The sequence below is a fragment of the Antedon bifida genome, chromosome 9 (genome assembly GCF_963402885.1).
Source record: "Antedon bifida chromosome 9, ecAntBifi1.1, whole genome shotgun sequence".
NCBI lineage: Eukaryota > Metazoa > Echinodermata > Crinoidea > Comatulida > Antedonidae > Antedon > Antedon bifida.
In genome coordinates this window covers 17,723,717-17,741,054 of record NC_136234.1, presented here as the reverse complement: position 1 = coordinate 17,741,054, position 17,338 = coordinate 17,723,717, and the positions used below count along the sequence as shown (strand labels likewise).

The 17,338-nt window shown below is 34.1% G+C and overlaps 1 protein-coding gene across 1 annotated transcript; it reads right to left on the bottom strand.

Annotated features, from left to right (window-relative positions):
- Window positions 1-8,607: 8,607 nt before the first annotated feature.
- On the bottom strand, window positions 8,608-17,331 carry LOC144851941 (N-alpha-acetyltransferase 40-like). Its single transcript, XM_078709609.1, has 8 exons — window positions 17,191-17,331; window positions 14,206-14,250; window positions 13,661-13,764; window positions 13,404-13,499; window positions 12,473-12,631; window positions 11,888-11,971; window positions 11,546-11,623; window positions 8,608-11,082 (listed from the first exon to the last, which is right to left on the bottom strand). The coding sequence occupies exons 1-8, from the start codon at window positions 17,194-17,196 to the stop codon at window positions 10,902-10,904; spliced, it is 753 nt and encodes a 250-aa protein (XP_078565735.1). The 5' UTR covers window positions 17,197-17,331; the 3' UTR covers window positions 8,608-10,901.
- Between the last annotated feature and the right edge of the window lie 7 nt (window positions 17,332-17,338).

Sequence of the window (17,338 nt, the reverse complement as noted above, 5' to 3'; positions counted from 1 at the left end):
TCTGCGCATGTTTATTATGCTATAGCAACCAGTTATGTCAAAAAAATAAAAACTGTTAACTATAGCATAATTGACATGCGCAGAACCCAGTATTCGACTCTGCGCATGTTTATTATGCTATAGTAACCATTTATGTCAAAAAATAAAAGGGTCGAAAATTGGCCATTTTTCGAAAATTTCCCTGTACTATAGTACAGGGATTTTTTCAAAAAATGGCGAAATTCGACCTTTTTATTTTTCGATATAACTGGTTACAATAGCATAATTGACATGCGCAGAACCTATTATTCGACTCTGCGCATGTTTATTATGCTATAGTAACAATTTATGTCAAAAAATAAAAGGGTTGAAAATTGGCCATTTTCGAAAATTTCCCTGTACTATAGTACAAGGATTTTTTCAAAAAATGGCGAAATTTCGACCTATTTATTTTTCGATATAACTGGTTACTAAAGCATAATTGACATGCGCATAACCTATTATTCGACTCTGCGCATGTTTATTATGCTATAGTAACCATTTATGTCAAAAAATAAAAGGGTCGAAAATTGGCCATTTTTCGAAAATTTCCCTGTACTATAGTACAGGGATTTTTTCAAAAAATGGCGAAATTTCGACCTATTTATTTTTCGATATAACTGGTTACTATAGCATAACTGACATGCGCAGAACCTATTATTCGACTCTGCGCATGTTTATTATGCTATAGCAACCAGTTATGTCAAAAAAATAAAAACTGTTAACTATAGCGTAATTGACATGCGCAGAACCCATTATTCGACTCTGCGCATGTTTATTATGCTATAGTAACCAGTTATGTCAAAAAATAAAAGGGTCGAAAATTGGCAAATTTTCGAAAAATTCCCTTACTATAGTACAGGGATTTTTTCAAAAAATTGCGAAATTTCGACCTTTTTATTTTTCGATATAACTGGTTACTATAGCATAATTGACATGCGCAGAACCTATTATTCGACTCTGCGCATGTTTATTATGCTATAGTAACCATTTATGTCAAAAAATAAAAGGGTCGAAAATTGGCCATTTTTCGAAAATTTCCCTGTACTATAGTACAGGGATTTTTTCAAAAAATGGCGAAATTTCGACCTTTTTATTTTTCGATATAACTGGTTACAATAACATAATTGACATGCGCAGAACCTATTATTCGACTCTGCGCATGTTTATTATGCTATAGTAACAATTTATGTCAAAAAATAAAAGGGTTGAAAATTGGCCATTTTCGAAAATTTCCCTGTACTATAGAACAAGGATTTTTTCAAAAAATGGCGAAATTTCGACCTATTTATTTTTCGATATAACTGGTTACTATAGCATAATTGACATGCGCATAACCTATTATTCGACTCTGCGCATGTTTATTATGCTATAGTAACCATTTATGTCAAAAAATAAAAGGGTCGGAAATTGGCCAATTTTCGAAAAATTCCCTTACTATAGTACAGGGATTTTTTCAAAAAATTGCGAAATTTCGACCTTTTTATTTTTCGATATAACTGGTTACTATAGCATAATTGACATGCGCAGAACCTATTATTCGACTCTGCGCATGTTTATTATGCTATAGTAACCATTTATGTCAAAAAATAAAAGGGTCGAAAATTGGCCATTTTTCGAAAATTTCCCTGTACTATAGTACAGGGATTTTTTCAAAAAATGGCGAAATTCGACCTTTTTATTTTTCGATATAACTGGTTACAATAGCATAATTGACATGCGCAGAACCTATTATTCGACTCTGCGCATGTTTATTATGCTATAGTAACAATTTATGTCAAAAAATAAAAGGGTTGAAAATTGGCCATTTTCGAAAATTTCCCTGTACTATAGTACAGGGATTTTTTCAAAAAATTGCGAAATTTCGACCTTTTTATTTTTCGATATAACTGGTTACTATAGCATAATTGACATGCGCAGAACCTATTATTCGACTCTGCGCATGTTTATTATGCTATAGTAACCATTTATGTCAAAAAATAAAAGGGTCGAAAATTGGCCATTTTTCGAAAATTTCCCTGTACTATAGTACAGGGATTTTTTCAAAAAATGGCGAAATTCGACCTTTTTATTTTTCGATATAACTGGTTACAATAGCATAATTGACATGCGCAGAACCTATTATTCGACTCTGCGCATGTTTATTATGCTATAGTAACAATTTATGTCAAAAAATAAAAGGGTTGAAAATTGGCCATTTTCGAAAATTTCCCTGTACTATATAGCATAATAAACATGCGCAGAGTCGAATAATAGGTTCTGCGCATGTCAATTATGCTATAGTAACCAGTTATATCGAAAAATAAATAGGTCGAAATTTCAAGGAGGAGGAGTACAAGGATTTTTTCAAAAAATGGCGAAATTTCGACCTATTTATTTTTCGATATAACTGGTTACTAAAGCATAATTGACATGCGCATAACCTATTATTCGACTCTGCGCATGTTTATTATGCTATAGTAACCATTTATGTCAAAAAATAAAAGGGTCGAAAATTGGCCATTTTTCGAAAATTTCCCTGTACTATAGTACAGGGATTTTTTCAAAAAATGGCGAAATTTCGACCTATTTATTTTTCGATATAACTGGTTACTATAGCATAATTGACATGCGCAGAACCTATTATTCGACTCTGCGCATGTTTATTATGCTATAGCAACCAGTTATGTCAAAAAAATAAAAACTGTTAACTATAGCGTAATTGACATGCGCAGAACCCATTATTCGACTCTGCGCATGTTTATTATGCTATAGTAACCAGTTATGTCAAAAAATAAAAGGGTCGAAAATTGGCAAATTTTCGAAAAATTCCCTTACTATAGTACAGGGATTTTTTCAAAAAATTGCGAAATTTCGACCTTTTTATTTTTCGATATAACTGGTTACTATAGCATAATTGACATGCGCAGAACCTATTATTCGACTCTGCGCATGTTTATTATGCTATAGTAACCATTTATGTCAAAAAATAAAAGGGTCGAAAATTGGCCATTTTTCGAAAATTTCCCTGTACTATAGTACAGGGATTTTTTCAAAAAATGGCGAAATTTCGACCTTTTTATTTTTCGATATAACTGGTTACAATAACATAATTGACATGCGCAGAACCTATTATTCGACTCTGCGCATGTTTATTATGCTATAGTAACAATTTTTGTCAAAAAATAAAAGGGTTGAAAATTGGCCATTTTCGAAAATTTCCCTGTACTATAGAACAAGGATTTTTTCAAAAAATGGCGAAATTTCGACCTATTTATTTTTCGATATAACTGGTTACTATAGCATAATTGACATGCGCATAACCTATTATTCGACTCTGCGCATGTTTATTATGCTATAGTAACCATTTATGTCAAAAAATAAAAGGGTCGAAAATTGGCCATTTTTCGAAAATTTCCCTGTACTATAAACAGGGATTTTTTCAAAAAATGGCGAAATTTCGACCTATTTATTTTTCGATATAACTGGTTACTATAGCATAATTGACATGCGCAGAACCTATTATTCGACTCTGCGCATGTTTATTATGCTATAGCAACCAGTTATGTCAAAAAAATAAAAACTGTTAACTATAGCGTAATTGACATGCGCAGAACCCATTATTCGACTCTGCGCATGTTTATTATGCTATAGTAACCAGTTATGTCAAAAAATAAAAGGGTCGAAAATTGGCAAATTTTCGAAAAATTCCCTTACTATAGTACAGGGATTTTTTCAAAAAATTGCGAAATTTCGACCTTTTTATTTTTCGATATAACTGGTTACTATAGCATAATTGACATGCGCAGAACCTATTATTCGTCTCTGCGCATGTTTATTATGCTATAGTAACCATTTATGTCAAAAAATAAAAGGGTCGAAAATTGGCCATTTTTCGAAAATTTTCCTGTACTATAGTACAGGGATTTTTTCAAAAAATGGCGAAATTTCGACCTTTTTATTTTTCGATATAACTGGTTACAATAGCATAATTGACATGCGCAGAACCTATTATTCGACTCTGCGCATGTTTAATATGCTATAGTAACCATTTATGTCAAAAAAATAAAAACTGTTAACTATAGCATAATTGACATGCGCAGAACCCATTATTTGACTCTGCGCATGTTTATTATGCTATAGTAACCAGTTATGTCAAAAAATAAAAGGGTCGAAAATTGGCAAATTTTCGAAAAATTCCCTTACTATAGTACAGGGATTTTTTCAAAAAATTGCGAAATTTCGACCTTTTTATTTTTCGATATAACTGGTTACTATAGCATAATTGACATGCGCAGAACCTATTATTCGACTCTGCGCATGTTTATTATGCTATAGTAACCATTTATGTCAAAAAATAAAAGGGTCGAAAATTGGCCATTTTTCGAAAATTTCCCTGTACTATAGAACAAGGATTTTTTCAAAAAATGGCGAAATTTCGACCTATTTATTTTTCGATATAACTGGTTACTATAGCATAATTGACATGCGCATAACCTATTATTCGACTCTGCGCATGTTTATTATGCTATAGTAACCATTTATGTCAAAAAATAAAAGGGTCGAAAATTGGCCATTTTTCGAAAATTTCCCTGTACTATAAACAGGGATTTTTTCAAAAAATGGCGAAATTTCGACCTATTTATTTTTCGATATAACTGGTTACTATAGCATAATTGACATGCGCAGAACCTATTATTCGACTCTGCGCATGTTTATTATGCTATAGCAACCAGTTATGTCAAAAAAATAAAAACTGTTAACTATAGCGTAATTGACATGCGCAGAACCCATTATTCGACTCTGCGCATGTTTATTATGCTATAGTAACCAGTTATGTCAAAAAATAAAAGGGTCGAAAATTGGCAAATTTTCGAAAAATTCCCTTACTATAGTACAGGGATTTTTTCAAAAAATTGCGAAATTTCGACCTTTTTATTTTTCGATATAACTGGTTACTATAGCATAATTGACATGCGCAGAACCTATTATTCGTCTCTGCGCATGTTTATTATGCTATAGTAACCATTTATGTCAAAAAATAAAAGGGTCGAAAATTGGCCATTTTTCGAAAATTTTCCTGTACTATAGTACAGGGATTTTTTCAAAAAATGGCGAAATTTCGACCTTTTTATTTTTCGATATAACTGGTTACAATAGCATAATTGACATGCGCAGAACCTATTATTCGACTCTGCGCATGTTTAATATGCTATAGTAACCATTTATGTCAAAAAAATAAAAACTGTTAACTATAGCATAATTGACATGCGCAGAACCCATTATTTGACTCTGCGCATGTTTATTATGCTATAGTAACCAGTTATGTCAAAAAATAAAAGGGTCGAAAATTGGCAAATTTTCGAAAAATTCCCTTACTATAGTACAGGGATTTTTTCAAAAAATTGCGAAATTTCGACCTTTTTATTTTTCGATATAACTGGTTACTATAGCATAATTGACATGCGCAGAACCTATTATTCGACTCTGCGCATGTTTATTATGCTATAGTAACCATTTATGTCAAAAAATAAAAGGGTCGAAAATTGGCCATTTTTCGAAAATTTCCCTGTACTATAGTACAGGGATTTTTTCAAAAAATGGCGAAATTTCGACCTTTTTATTTTTCGATATAACTGGTTACAATAACATAATTGACATACGCAGAACCTATTATTCGACTCTGCGCATGTTTATTATGCTATAGTAACAATTTATGTCAAAAAATAAAAGGGTTGAAAATTGGCCATTTTCGAAAATTTCCCTGTACTATAGAACAAGGATTTTTTCAAAAAATGGCGAAATTTCGACCTATTTATTTTTCGATATAACTGGTTACTATAGCATAATTGACATGCGCATAACCTATTATTCGACTCTGCGCATGTTTATTATGCTATAGTAACCATTTATGTCAAAAAATAAAAGGGTCGAAAATTGGCCATTTTTCGAAAATTTCCCTGTACTATAGTACAGGAATTTTTTCAAAAAATTGCGAAATTTCGACCTATTTATTTTTCGATATAACTGGTTACTATAGCATAATTGACATGCGCAGAACCTATTATTCGACTCTGCGCATGTTTATTATGCTATAGCAACCAGTTATGTCAAAAAAATAAAAACTGTTAACTATAGCGTAATTGACATGCGCAGAACCCATTATTCGACTCTGCGCATGTTTATTATGCTATAGTAACCAGTTATGTCAAAAAATAAAAGGGTCGAAAATTGGCAAATTTTCGAAAAATTCCCTTACTATAGTACAGGGATTTTTTCAAAAAATTGCGAAATTTCGACCTTTTTATTTTTCGATATAACTGGTTACTATAGCATAATTGACATGCGCAGAACCTATTATTCGACTCTGCGCATGTTTATTATGCTATAGTAACCATTTATGTCAAAAAATAAAAGGGTCGAAAATTGGCCATTTTTCGAAAATTTTCCTGTACTATAGTACAGGGATTTTTTCAAAAAATGGCGAAATTTCGACCTTTTTATTTTTCGATATAACTGGTTACAATAGCATAATTGACATGCGCAGAACCTATTATTCGACTCTGCGCATGTTTAATATGCTATAGTAACCATTTATGTCAAAAAAATAAAAACTGTTAACTATAGCATAATTGACATGCGCAGAACCCATTATTTGACTCTGCGCATGTTTATTATGCTATAGTAACCAGTTATGTCAAAAAATAAAAGGGTCGAAAATTGGCCATTTTTCGAAAATTTCCCTGTACTATAGTACAAGGATTTTTTCAAAAAATGGCGAAATTTCGACCTATTTATTTTTCGATATAACTGGTTACTATAGCATAATTGACATGCGCAGAACCTATTATTCGACTCTGCGCATGTTTATTATGCTATAGCAACCAGTTATGTCAAAAAAATAAAAACTGTTAACTATAGCATAATTGACATGCGCAGAACCCATTATTCGACTCTGCGCATGTTTATTATGCTATAGTAAGTTATGTCAAAAAATAAAAGGGTCGAAAATTGGCCAATTTTCGAAAAATTCCCTTACTATAGTACAGGGATTTTTTCAAAAAATGGCGAAATTTCGACCTTTTTATTTTTCGATATAACTGGTTACTATAGCATAATTGACATGCGCAGAACCTATTATTCGACTCTGCGCATGTTTAATATGCTATAGTAACCATTTATGTCAAAAAATAAAAGGGTTGGAAATTGGCCAATTTTCGAAAAATTCCCTTACTATAGTACAGGGATTTTTTCAAAAAATTGCGAAATTTCGACCTTTTTATTTTTCGATATAACTGGTTACTATAGCATAATTGACATGCGCAGAACCTATTATTCGACTCTGCGCATGTTTATTATGCTATAGTAACCATTTATGTCAAAAAATAAAAGGGTCGAAAATTGGCCATTTTTCGAAAATTTCCCTGTACTATAGTACAGGGATTTTTTCAAAAAATGGCGAAATTTCGACCTTTTTATTTTTCTATATAACTGGTTACTATAGCATAATTGACATGCGCAGAACCTATTATTCGACTCTGCGCATGTTTATTATGCTATAGTAACCATTTATGTCAAAAAAATAAAAACGGTTAACTATAGCATAATTGACATGCGCAGAACCCATTATTCGACTCTGCGCATGTTTATTATGCTATAGTAATTAGTTATGTCAAAAAAATAAAAACTGTTAACTATAGCATAATTGACATGCGCAGAACCCATTATTCGACTCTGCGCATGTTTATTATGCTATAGTAACCAGTTATGTCAAAAAATAAAAGGGTCGAAAATTGGCCAATTTTCGAAAAATTCCCTTACTATAGTATAGGGATTTTTTCAAAAAATTGCGAAATTTCGACCTTTTTATTTTTCGATATAACTGGTTACTATAGCATAATATACATGCGCAGAACCTATTATTCGACTCTGTGCATGTTTATTATGCTATAGTAACCATTTATGTAAAAAAATAAAAGGGTCGAAAATTTGCCATTTTTCGAAAATTTCCCTGTACTATAGTACAGGGATTTTTTCAAAAAATTGCGAAATTTCGACCTATTTATTTTTCGATATAACTTGTTACTATAGCATAATTGACATGCGCAGAACCTATTATTCGACTCTGCGCATGTTTATTATGCTATAGTAACCATTTATGTCAAAAAATAAAAGGGTCGAAAATTGGCCATTTCCGAAAATTTCCTTTACTATAGTACAGGGATTTTTTCAAAAAATGTCGAAATTTCGACCTTCTTATTTTTCGATATAACTGGTTACTATAGCATAATAAACATGCGCAGAGTCGAATAATGGGTTCTGCGCATGTCAATTATGCTATAGTAACCAGTTATATCGAAAAATAAAAAGGTCGAAATTTGGCCATTTTTGGAAAAAATCCCTGTACTATAGTAAGGGAATTTTTCGAAAAATGGCCAAAATATCCACTTTTTAAAATTTGATAATTATGCGGTAATATTGCCATATATGCACATATATTGTGTTATCATTATCTTATAGAGCCATAGTAACTAGTTTTGTCAAAAAATAAAAGGGTCGAAATTTGGCACCTGATTCTAATGTACATTTTACAAAATCTCAGAAGTGGCGTACGAAAAACTACTATTTAATAGAGAAACTTTCTCATAACTTATAATATAATACTATTTGGATGAATATGCCTACCAACTAAGTATGCGAACAAAAATTCATGTATGCTTTATAAAAACAAGGCCAACATCCATAAGTCGCATGCTAAAACGCATAGTGATACGGGACCGACAGACAGACCGACCGACATAGTGAACTATAGAGTCGCGTCCACTCGACTAAAAAAGACTAAATTAATATATAAAGTTGCCATTTCCATTTCTTTTCATCAGTCTGGTTTATTTACAGTTGAGACTTTTTATAAATGTTTTGTGCTTTTTGTGTTTGTATTGTTGTGGGCCCTTAATTGTTAGTTTTTAAATGACTATAAATAGGTTACATACAATGTTATAAAACATGACCAAGAAATTATATGCGTTTTCTTATGTCTTAATTCATTTGCTTTAATGTTGGATGAGGCTATTGTCAGTTAAGAGTGAGTGTAAATAAAGTTATAAAGTCTATAGACACAGTCAACCAATGGTTTAATGCATTGTTTTCTATCCCTACTTCTATTGCTCCTAATTCTCCATTCTTATAGGCTGACTGTGCTAATAGTATATTTAAATTCAACATAGTCAACCTTGCCGATAGTAACTAGTAATTTACGATGCATGGTTGGCCGTGCCAATAGAATCTTTAAATGCATCATAGTTAACCTTGCCGATAGTAACTACTAATTTACAATGCATGGTTGGCCGTGCCAATAGAATCTTTAAATTCAACATAGTCAATCTTGCCGATAGGAACTAGTAATTTACGATGCATGGTTGGCCGTGCCAATATAATCTTTAAATGCATCATAGTCAACCTTGCCGATAGGAACTATTCATTATGATGCATGGTTGGTCGTGCCAATACAATTTCTAATTTGACGTAGTCTACCTTGCCAAAAGAAATTAGTAATTATGATGCACGGTTCACCGTGTCGATAGTTACGTCTTCTAACTATCAAATTCCTTAAACAAACTACATCCAACATTGAAAAATTTAGAAAAACAGTTCATGCACGTCTATCAGCAAAATTGTCTAGAATCTGTTATAATACTACCTGCCTAATTTTACAATATCAAAACAAAACATCATTTCATTAGGCCATGAAAAAAAAAATTAACCAACTTTAATGAGAATTGAATAGAAAAGCGTACTTGGACTTTTGTATGTTGTTTTACTAAACATTTCAACAAAAAGTAAGCAAGCAACGAACATATGGCACACAAAACATAACAATCAGTTTGTCCGTTGTTGTCTCCTGGTGCCTAACAAATCACCTCCCTCTCAATTTTTTTCTTCAGGATAATCTACAACTTTTTTTTACGTGGCCTTGCTTCAAAGCTTTTAGACAAGTTAATTTGTTTGCTTAAAAATACTAATAGACGGCAGTGGAAAGCAATTTTTTACTAGGCTTTAAGAAAATCAACCAATAAATCAAACCCCTCCCCTCCACCCCCCACCCCCACACTCAATTTGCTGTAAAGGAAAATATTGGCATGTATTTACAAATATAAATGAGAAGTGAAAGCAACGATTATAAATTACAATTAGCCTACTACAAAATGTTATTAAAAACTTTTTCTGTGTTAATTCTGCAAAGAAAATCTTATATGAGTTAATTAATTAATTAAATATCTTATTATTGTACCTGATGCTTATTTTGTGGCAGTTTTCCAGTAGTTGTTATACTATTAAAGATGGCAAGTTTAATTGATAGCAAGTCACTCCTTAATTCTTTGTGGTTTAACCAGTCAAAGTAGGATTACAAGCAACTGTACATGTCAGTTGTCCTAAAAAACATGATAGCTTATAGTATCAGGGGTGTGTGAGAGGTATTTAGTGAGATGTTACAGAAACCTTGTGGCGATGTGGTCTGCAACATCACCTGCCATCATGGATGGTGCATGTTCAGTTCATAGGGACTCAACATCATGGGTGTAGCTGCAGGTCTTAGTGAGAAGGTACATCAACATCATGGGTAACCAGATACTAAATGTTGCCTGGTGATATCCACAACATGAACGCCCAAAATATTGGGTGTGGTTGGTGGTGTTTATGTGACCCACGACGCCCAACACCATGGGTGTGGTTCTTGGAGAGCAGGTACTAATGGTGAATGCTGCAATACACAACGCCTGACATGGGTGTGGTTTTTAGTGATCCACACCACAATGGGTGGAGTGTGCAGTTCTTAGTGAGCAGGTACCGAGTGGTGGTAGTGATGTGGCCCACTACGACGCCCGACATCATGGGTGTGGTTCTTAGTGAGCTGGTACCGAATGGTGGTGGTGATGTGGCCCACTACAACACCCACCACCATGACTATGTGCTTCTTTTTCGGCAAGTTTCTTGTGCAATGTCTTCTTACTCAAAATCTCGTAGTCGTACAGGTCAGGGCTCATTGGGTCAAACACACTCGGAGATGTTTCATCCACAGCATATCTAACATAACAAAAAGACGATGTGGAGATATTTGAAATAATCCTAGATATTATAATAGATAATGGTTAAGAATAAAAACATTATTCCCATTCAAAATTATTTTTGAACAGTACTGTTCTAGAAGTTTTATTAATTAATTATTTAATTATTAATCAGCCAGTTTCATCTTGAATTGTTTGAATTCAATAACTAAAAAGATTCAAATAATAAAAAAGAAAACTATTTTTCTGAAAAAAACTGTGCTGGAATGCATGTCAAACCAGAAAAAAAAAAACAAAAACAACCAAATAGAACAAAAATGAATTTGATTAATATATACTGTAGAACCTCTATTAAGGGGACACGTTTCTAAACAAACTTTGCCTTAACAAGTAATGGGGATGATACCTGAATAGAGTTGGTCGTGGTGTTAAAACATAAGGTGTCCCCTTAATAGAGGTACTACTTATAAAAAAACACTTACTTCAAAGTCTCCAAGTAGAATTTATTAGCAACTCTGTTTTCTTTGAATACAGTTAATACTACTTTCGACATTTTAGTTCTAATAAGAAAGAAAACATGTTTACTTAAATTAGCATTTTTGGGAAATGTAATGCATTATATAATGTAGTATTATTTGGAATTAGTGGCGCATGTTAAGGGTTGCTGGTGGGTTGTTTTTACCTTGTGTTTTGTTAATTTTGTAACTGCTTTTCTATATACTGGGCCCTCTGGGAGAACAGTCTTTGACTGAAGAGATCCCCAGTATAAAGAGATAAATAAGAAATAAATAAAAATGAATCTATACATGAAAATAAAAACATACTTATTAGCCATCAGCTCTAGAATTTGCATCATAAATTTTCCTAACCCTTTGCGCTGTACTCTTCTTTCTAGTTGAATTTCATAACTGAAAAAAAAAAAAACAAATAAAAGTTAATAAATTATTATATCCATGGATCATTTGGGCTATATTTTGACCTACGTCCTGATAAAAGCGGCATAGCACAGTCTGTTAAACTGGTGGTAGTCACTGTGTTGTGCGCTGAACCGCGAAAGACCATAGGTGTCCTTTGGCCCACCATGGTTCAAATCCCATTTTCGCTCTCTGTGTGTTCCACTGGAACACATGTAGATAGTGTTTGTCTGGCTAAATGTACTAAGTACTCTAAGCTGGCTTTGTATGCAAGTTTAAACCAGGAATTTTCACCACCAGCCAGTGCAGGTGCCTACACATGTGCATATAGAAATAGACACAGAGACATTGGCAGTCTAAAAAGATGGGATGGTACCAAATATACCATGGCTATTAACCAATCAGATGCCGCAATTTAAAAATTGTGGTATATAACACATACCACACATAAGTGTATAACTTTATTTATTCAACTTAAAAGAAAAAAGAAAGTACCAATATAACACTTCTTCATCAAAGTCCATATCAAATCTGAAATGTGAAAACCCGACATAATCGCCGTCTAAGTTCTTGGCCAGCAAGAACCATGATTTCTCGTGTGTTATTTCTTCTCGTTTATCGCGTTCCCTCCATCCACCTTGGCTCTTTTCATACCTGTAAAAAAAAATAGATAACTCACAACCTACAGATCACTAGACTACAAAGTTGTGCTAATGGCTAGGGTTGGATTGGAGCCCAAGGCAGCATAGGTTGGGTGAGTGGCCGAGCAGTGTAAGACAGTGAAACCGTAATTAATTGCCATAACACCGGCAAGGGTTCGAGGCTCACTCGCTCCATGGTTCTGGTGGTAGAACGAGTCAGTCTTCGCAGATAAGGACTATAAACCGTAGGTCCAGTGTACACGCCTAGCTCATGTGCACTTTAAAGAACCTAGTACATCTTTCGAGACGAGTAGGGGGTTACATCGGTGCACAGCCATTGTCAGACACTGCCATTGATCATAACTGGGCTCATTGTACAATTGGGACTGGACCATTTTAGAGGTTTACCACCATTTGGAGTCATTCTTACAGTATGTTATGTCTTTTTTGTTTGGATGTACATTGTAGTGAGAATTTAAATAAAAAAAAAATCCCACCAGGGAATTACTTGCAAAATACAGTAGAACCTCTCCTCTTTAGGGCACCCCTATGCAGGGGACACATTCTCATGAATTGCTCAAGGGCCATTATATGTTTTACCACTACGGCCACGCCCCATTTTAGTGGACACACCTATTAATGTGACACTTTGTTGGGTCCACTGTATTTGTTTTCAATATATACTTATTATCACAACCATTAAGTACCAATTAAGAACTACACAAGTGAGAATTAACCACAGCCTAAATTCAGTTAGAAATAGACATTTTGATGTATCTACTTACAATGCTTCCATATTTGCCTTCAGCACTGAAAATGCCCAATCAACTGTATTCTTGTCAAGGTTTGATACCTTTTGCACCTCTAATACTAATGACAACCTGGCAACAATAAATAATGTGTACTATTATAACCATATAACAGATAGAAATACAGTCAAGCATGCATATATTATAAATATATTATTTTCTATCGGCATGGTTTACTGTGCGTCTATATTGTACCCTGTTAAGTTGGGCCACAACACGCAACAAATACCTACCCATTCCTTTCGTAATTCTTAAAAGCTTTCAGGTCTGTCATGGGATCTTCAAGAGCATTGGCCGCTTCAACTACCAACATGGAGCTAGCATAACGGGCTTGCTCCTGAATATAATAAAAATTACAGTTAACAAAGAAGAGACCCTTTGGTCACAACATTCATTATTAGAGTAATATATATATATATAATAAGATAGAGAGTTAATACAAATTTGTGTTATTACATTCATACATATGAGGTATCAAAATGACCGGAATTGTGGAAGGTGGTATCTTTGTTAGTACTCTATATTATCTACAGTACTGCACTTTCATAAGAAAATACACATTTTCCTTTTCTGCCAGAAACCTTAAGTTCTGTCTACACTATCAAACTAGTTTGATTTGCCCAAATTTGGTAGTGATATGCTGAAATATGGTAGTTATATGACATCATCATGTCCACATAAAGCTTGATAGTGTAGACAGAGCTTTATATGAATTACTATACATAATGAGCTGCAAGAATGGTTACTAGCCCTAGTATTAAATTCCTTTTCACTCTACCTCTTTTCGTTTCATCTTCTTCTCTTTGCCTTGTTTTGATTTTCGCTATACAAGAAAAATTGAATATATAATATTTATTATATCAATACTTATTATTTATATTAATTATTTATAATAAGTAATATAATTTTATTAGCAATAACCCCATTATCATACTTTTGATGAATGGTCGTTAATGTGTCAATGGTCACATGATCACAATACAATGCGGCAACAACTTACAAATTTGCCTTTTAACAGATGAGCAGATTTATGTATTGTTACTTTTAACATTGGCGGCTATCATCTTGCGCATAGATCTTCATGTCAATAGACAACAGAATAAAGCGCTGCGCATTACCGACCTTTCAATAGGAAAACAACACGTTGCATGGTTAATTGTACAGATAGAAACAACTGCGCCGAAATGCATTCACATAAAATATTGACTATCGACCCAATCAACCGTGCCGGGGCAATAGGAAATCCTAAAATTACAAAGTGGGTTTTTTTATGCCAACAGAAAACTATTAGGAGGCCTAGGCCTATTCCACGCGGGATCCAGTCAAGTCGCCCCATCGCAAAGTCGCCTCATACAAAGTCGCCCCATCGCAAAGTCGCCCCAAAACAAAGTCGCCCCGGCACAGTCGCCCCATCGCAAAGTCGCCCCATTACAAAGTCGCCCCAACGCAAAGTCGCCCCATCGCAAAGTCGCCCCACCGCAAAGTCGCCCCATCGCAAAGTCGCCCACGGTTTTATTTCTGTATGATTATGAAGCGCCGCCGCTAGTAGTACGCTGTTTTAATCATATCGGTTGCGTTTGATATCGATTGCGTTGTTACTTTGGTCGCGCTAAATGTCGCATACATTATAATGTTTATCCTATTATATACATAATTTGTGTTTTAATTTTTATTTTACAGGTTTTAATGGAGTGATGTGCTTTTAAAAATCATTAAAAAAATACTCCCTTGTTTGAAAGTTCTAAAAAGATTATCCCTGATTTATAGTTTCGAAAATGTTAATTTAATATGATTTTAAAATTAGTTACCAGAGCCACAATTACGAATCTTTCTTCAACCTACGCGTGGATACCAGCTCAATTTTTAGGATAATATAATAAATGTATAAATGTGTAGTAGGCCTTCGTATAGATTTACAGTAGTTAAAACAATAACAGTGTTGTAAGACAATGAGTGTTATAGGCTACTTGATCATTTTGCATTTATTGACAAGTTATGTGTCTTAATTTTATGACTTTTCAAAATGAAGAAAAAAAAAAATATTTCATCGCCGATATGATTGTTTTACATGCAGGTATTTTAGTAAAATTTAAAACGCTACATATTGACCATGGAAAAACCATCGTACAGTATCGTGTGCGTGTTTTTTAAAAAGGGGAATCCCCGACGGTCAGCAGAAAGACGTAGCAGCTGTGAGGAAACAGATACCAGAAGGCGCAGCTCCGATTGGTTTCAGAGTTTCAGATGGCGAGTCGCCTTTTATTCAACAGCACAATGATCATTTTACTGAAGAAATTCTTTTCAACCCTTTTGGTTATAGAACATTCTAATTATCATGCCTAATAAATATCCTCATATCGGGTGTTTATTTAATTTTAAATTAAACAAGACAGAGACACGGAGTAATACGTACACGGACGTACGACGAATACACACACGCACGTCATCATTTACGACATATAGTGGTGATATGATGCAATTTTATAATGGATATAATGATGGGATTGCCTTTCAAGGCTTACAATCAATGTTCATTGTAATACTATGTATATAATAGTAAACTGAATGTTTATAAATAAATTGTTTTACGTAATTTGTTGCATATAAAATAAAAGACACAGACGCAGCCTACGTTTCCTATAAAATATTTCACATTTAAATAATTATGTACTGTTAAATGACATTACATTATGCTGGATAATACTATAATCTTAAACTATGTTTACAAATTGTCATTTTTTAAGGCACACATCTTTCTCATCATACTGACCTGTAAAATAAAAACAAAAATCAATTATTAATATAGGCCTAATAATAATAAATATTCATCGACCAAAGTAAAAATAATCTAGATAGTATAACATCATTTTATCGCGACCAAAATTAAACGCGACCGATTTCGAACGCGACTGATATCATCGTAAAACTCCGGCGGGGTTTCCCCATCTTCAGATGATGCGTTGTAGTGCGACAACGGCGGAGTAATTACGGGGGTTTCCCTCTGGTAAGCTAGCACGTTAGTGCGACCGCGGAGTGATTAGTCGGGGTTTCCTCTCTGATGATCAGGGTGCGTGACGATCGTGTAACCTGAGACTACATGGCGGGACTTCCCCTTTTATGCATACACGTTCCGTGTTATTTTGTGTATCATTGCGACATTTTACGCACTTGTAAACTATTTTTTAACGTTTTGGGGCGACTTTGCGATAGGGCGACTTTGTGATGGGGCGACTTTGCGATGGGGCGACTTTGCGATGGGGCGACTTTGCGTTGGGGCGACTTTGCGTTGGGGCGACTTTGCGATGGGGCGACTGTGTCGGGGCGACTTTGTTTTGGGGCGACTTTGCGATGGGGCGACTGTGTAAGGGGCGACTTTGTATGGGGCGACTTTGCGATGGGGTGACTTGACTAGCATCCTTCCACGCATGGTTCATTTAATTTATTATTTAAAATACCCTAAAAAATAAAATGCATTTTTAAAAACTTGTTGCACATAATAAGACTGATCTAGGACTAGGCCTAGGAAGTGTTAGCTAATGATAGCTTTAGAAGTGAATAAAGACTTAGGCTAGCCTATATCACCAATTTCAAACCACCAGCAGGCAGGAGCAGCCCAACTGCTGCGGAGCTTGAGAAGGAAGAACTCCTTCCCACCACACAAACGAGCCTAGCTAGGCCTACATTAAATCAACAGCACGAACACTCTCATCATCTTTATTCTTTCAACATGTGTTTTAAACATTTTGTATCCGTTTATACTTACACCCATGATTATATATTAAATGTGAAAGTAAACAAGTTGTTCTGTGGTTTTTAATGTCTGCGGAAAAACAAAACAAAAGATTTTTACAGCACGAGAAATTGTGGTGTACGTGACATACGAAAGCTGCTCATCTCACAAACAACATCAA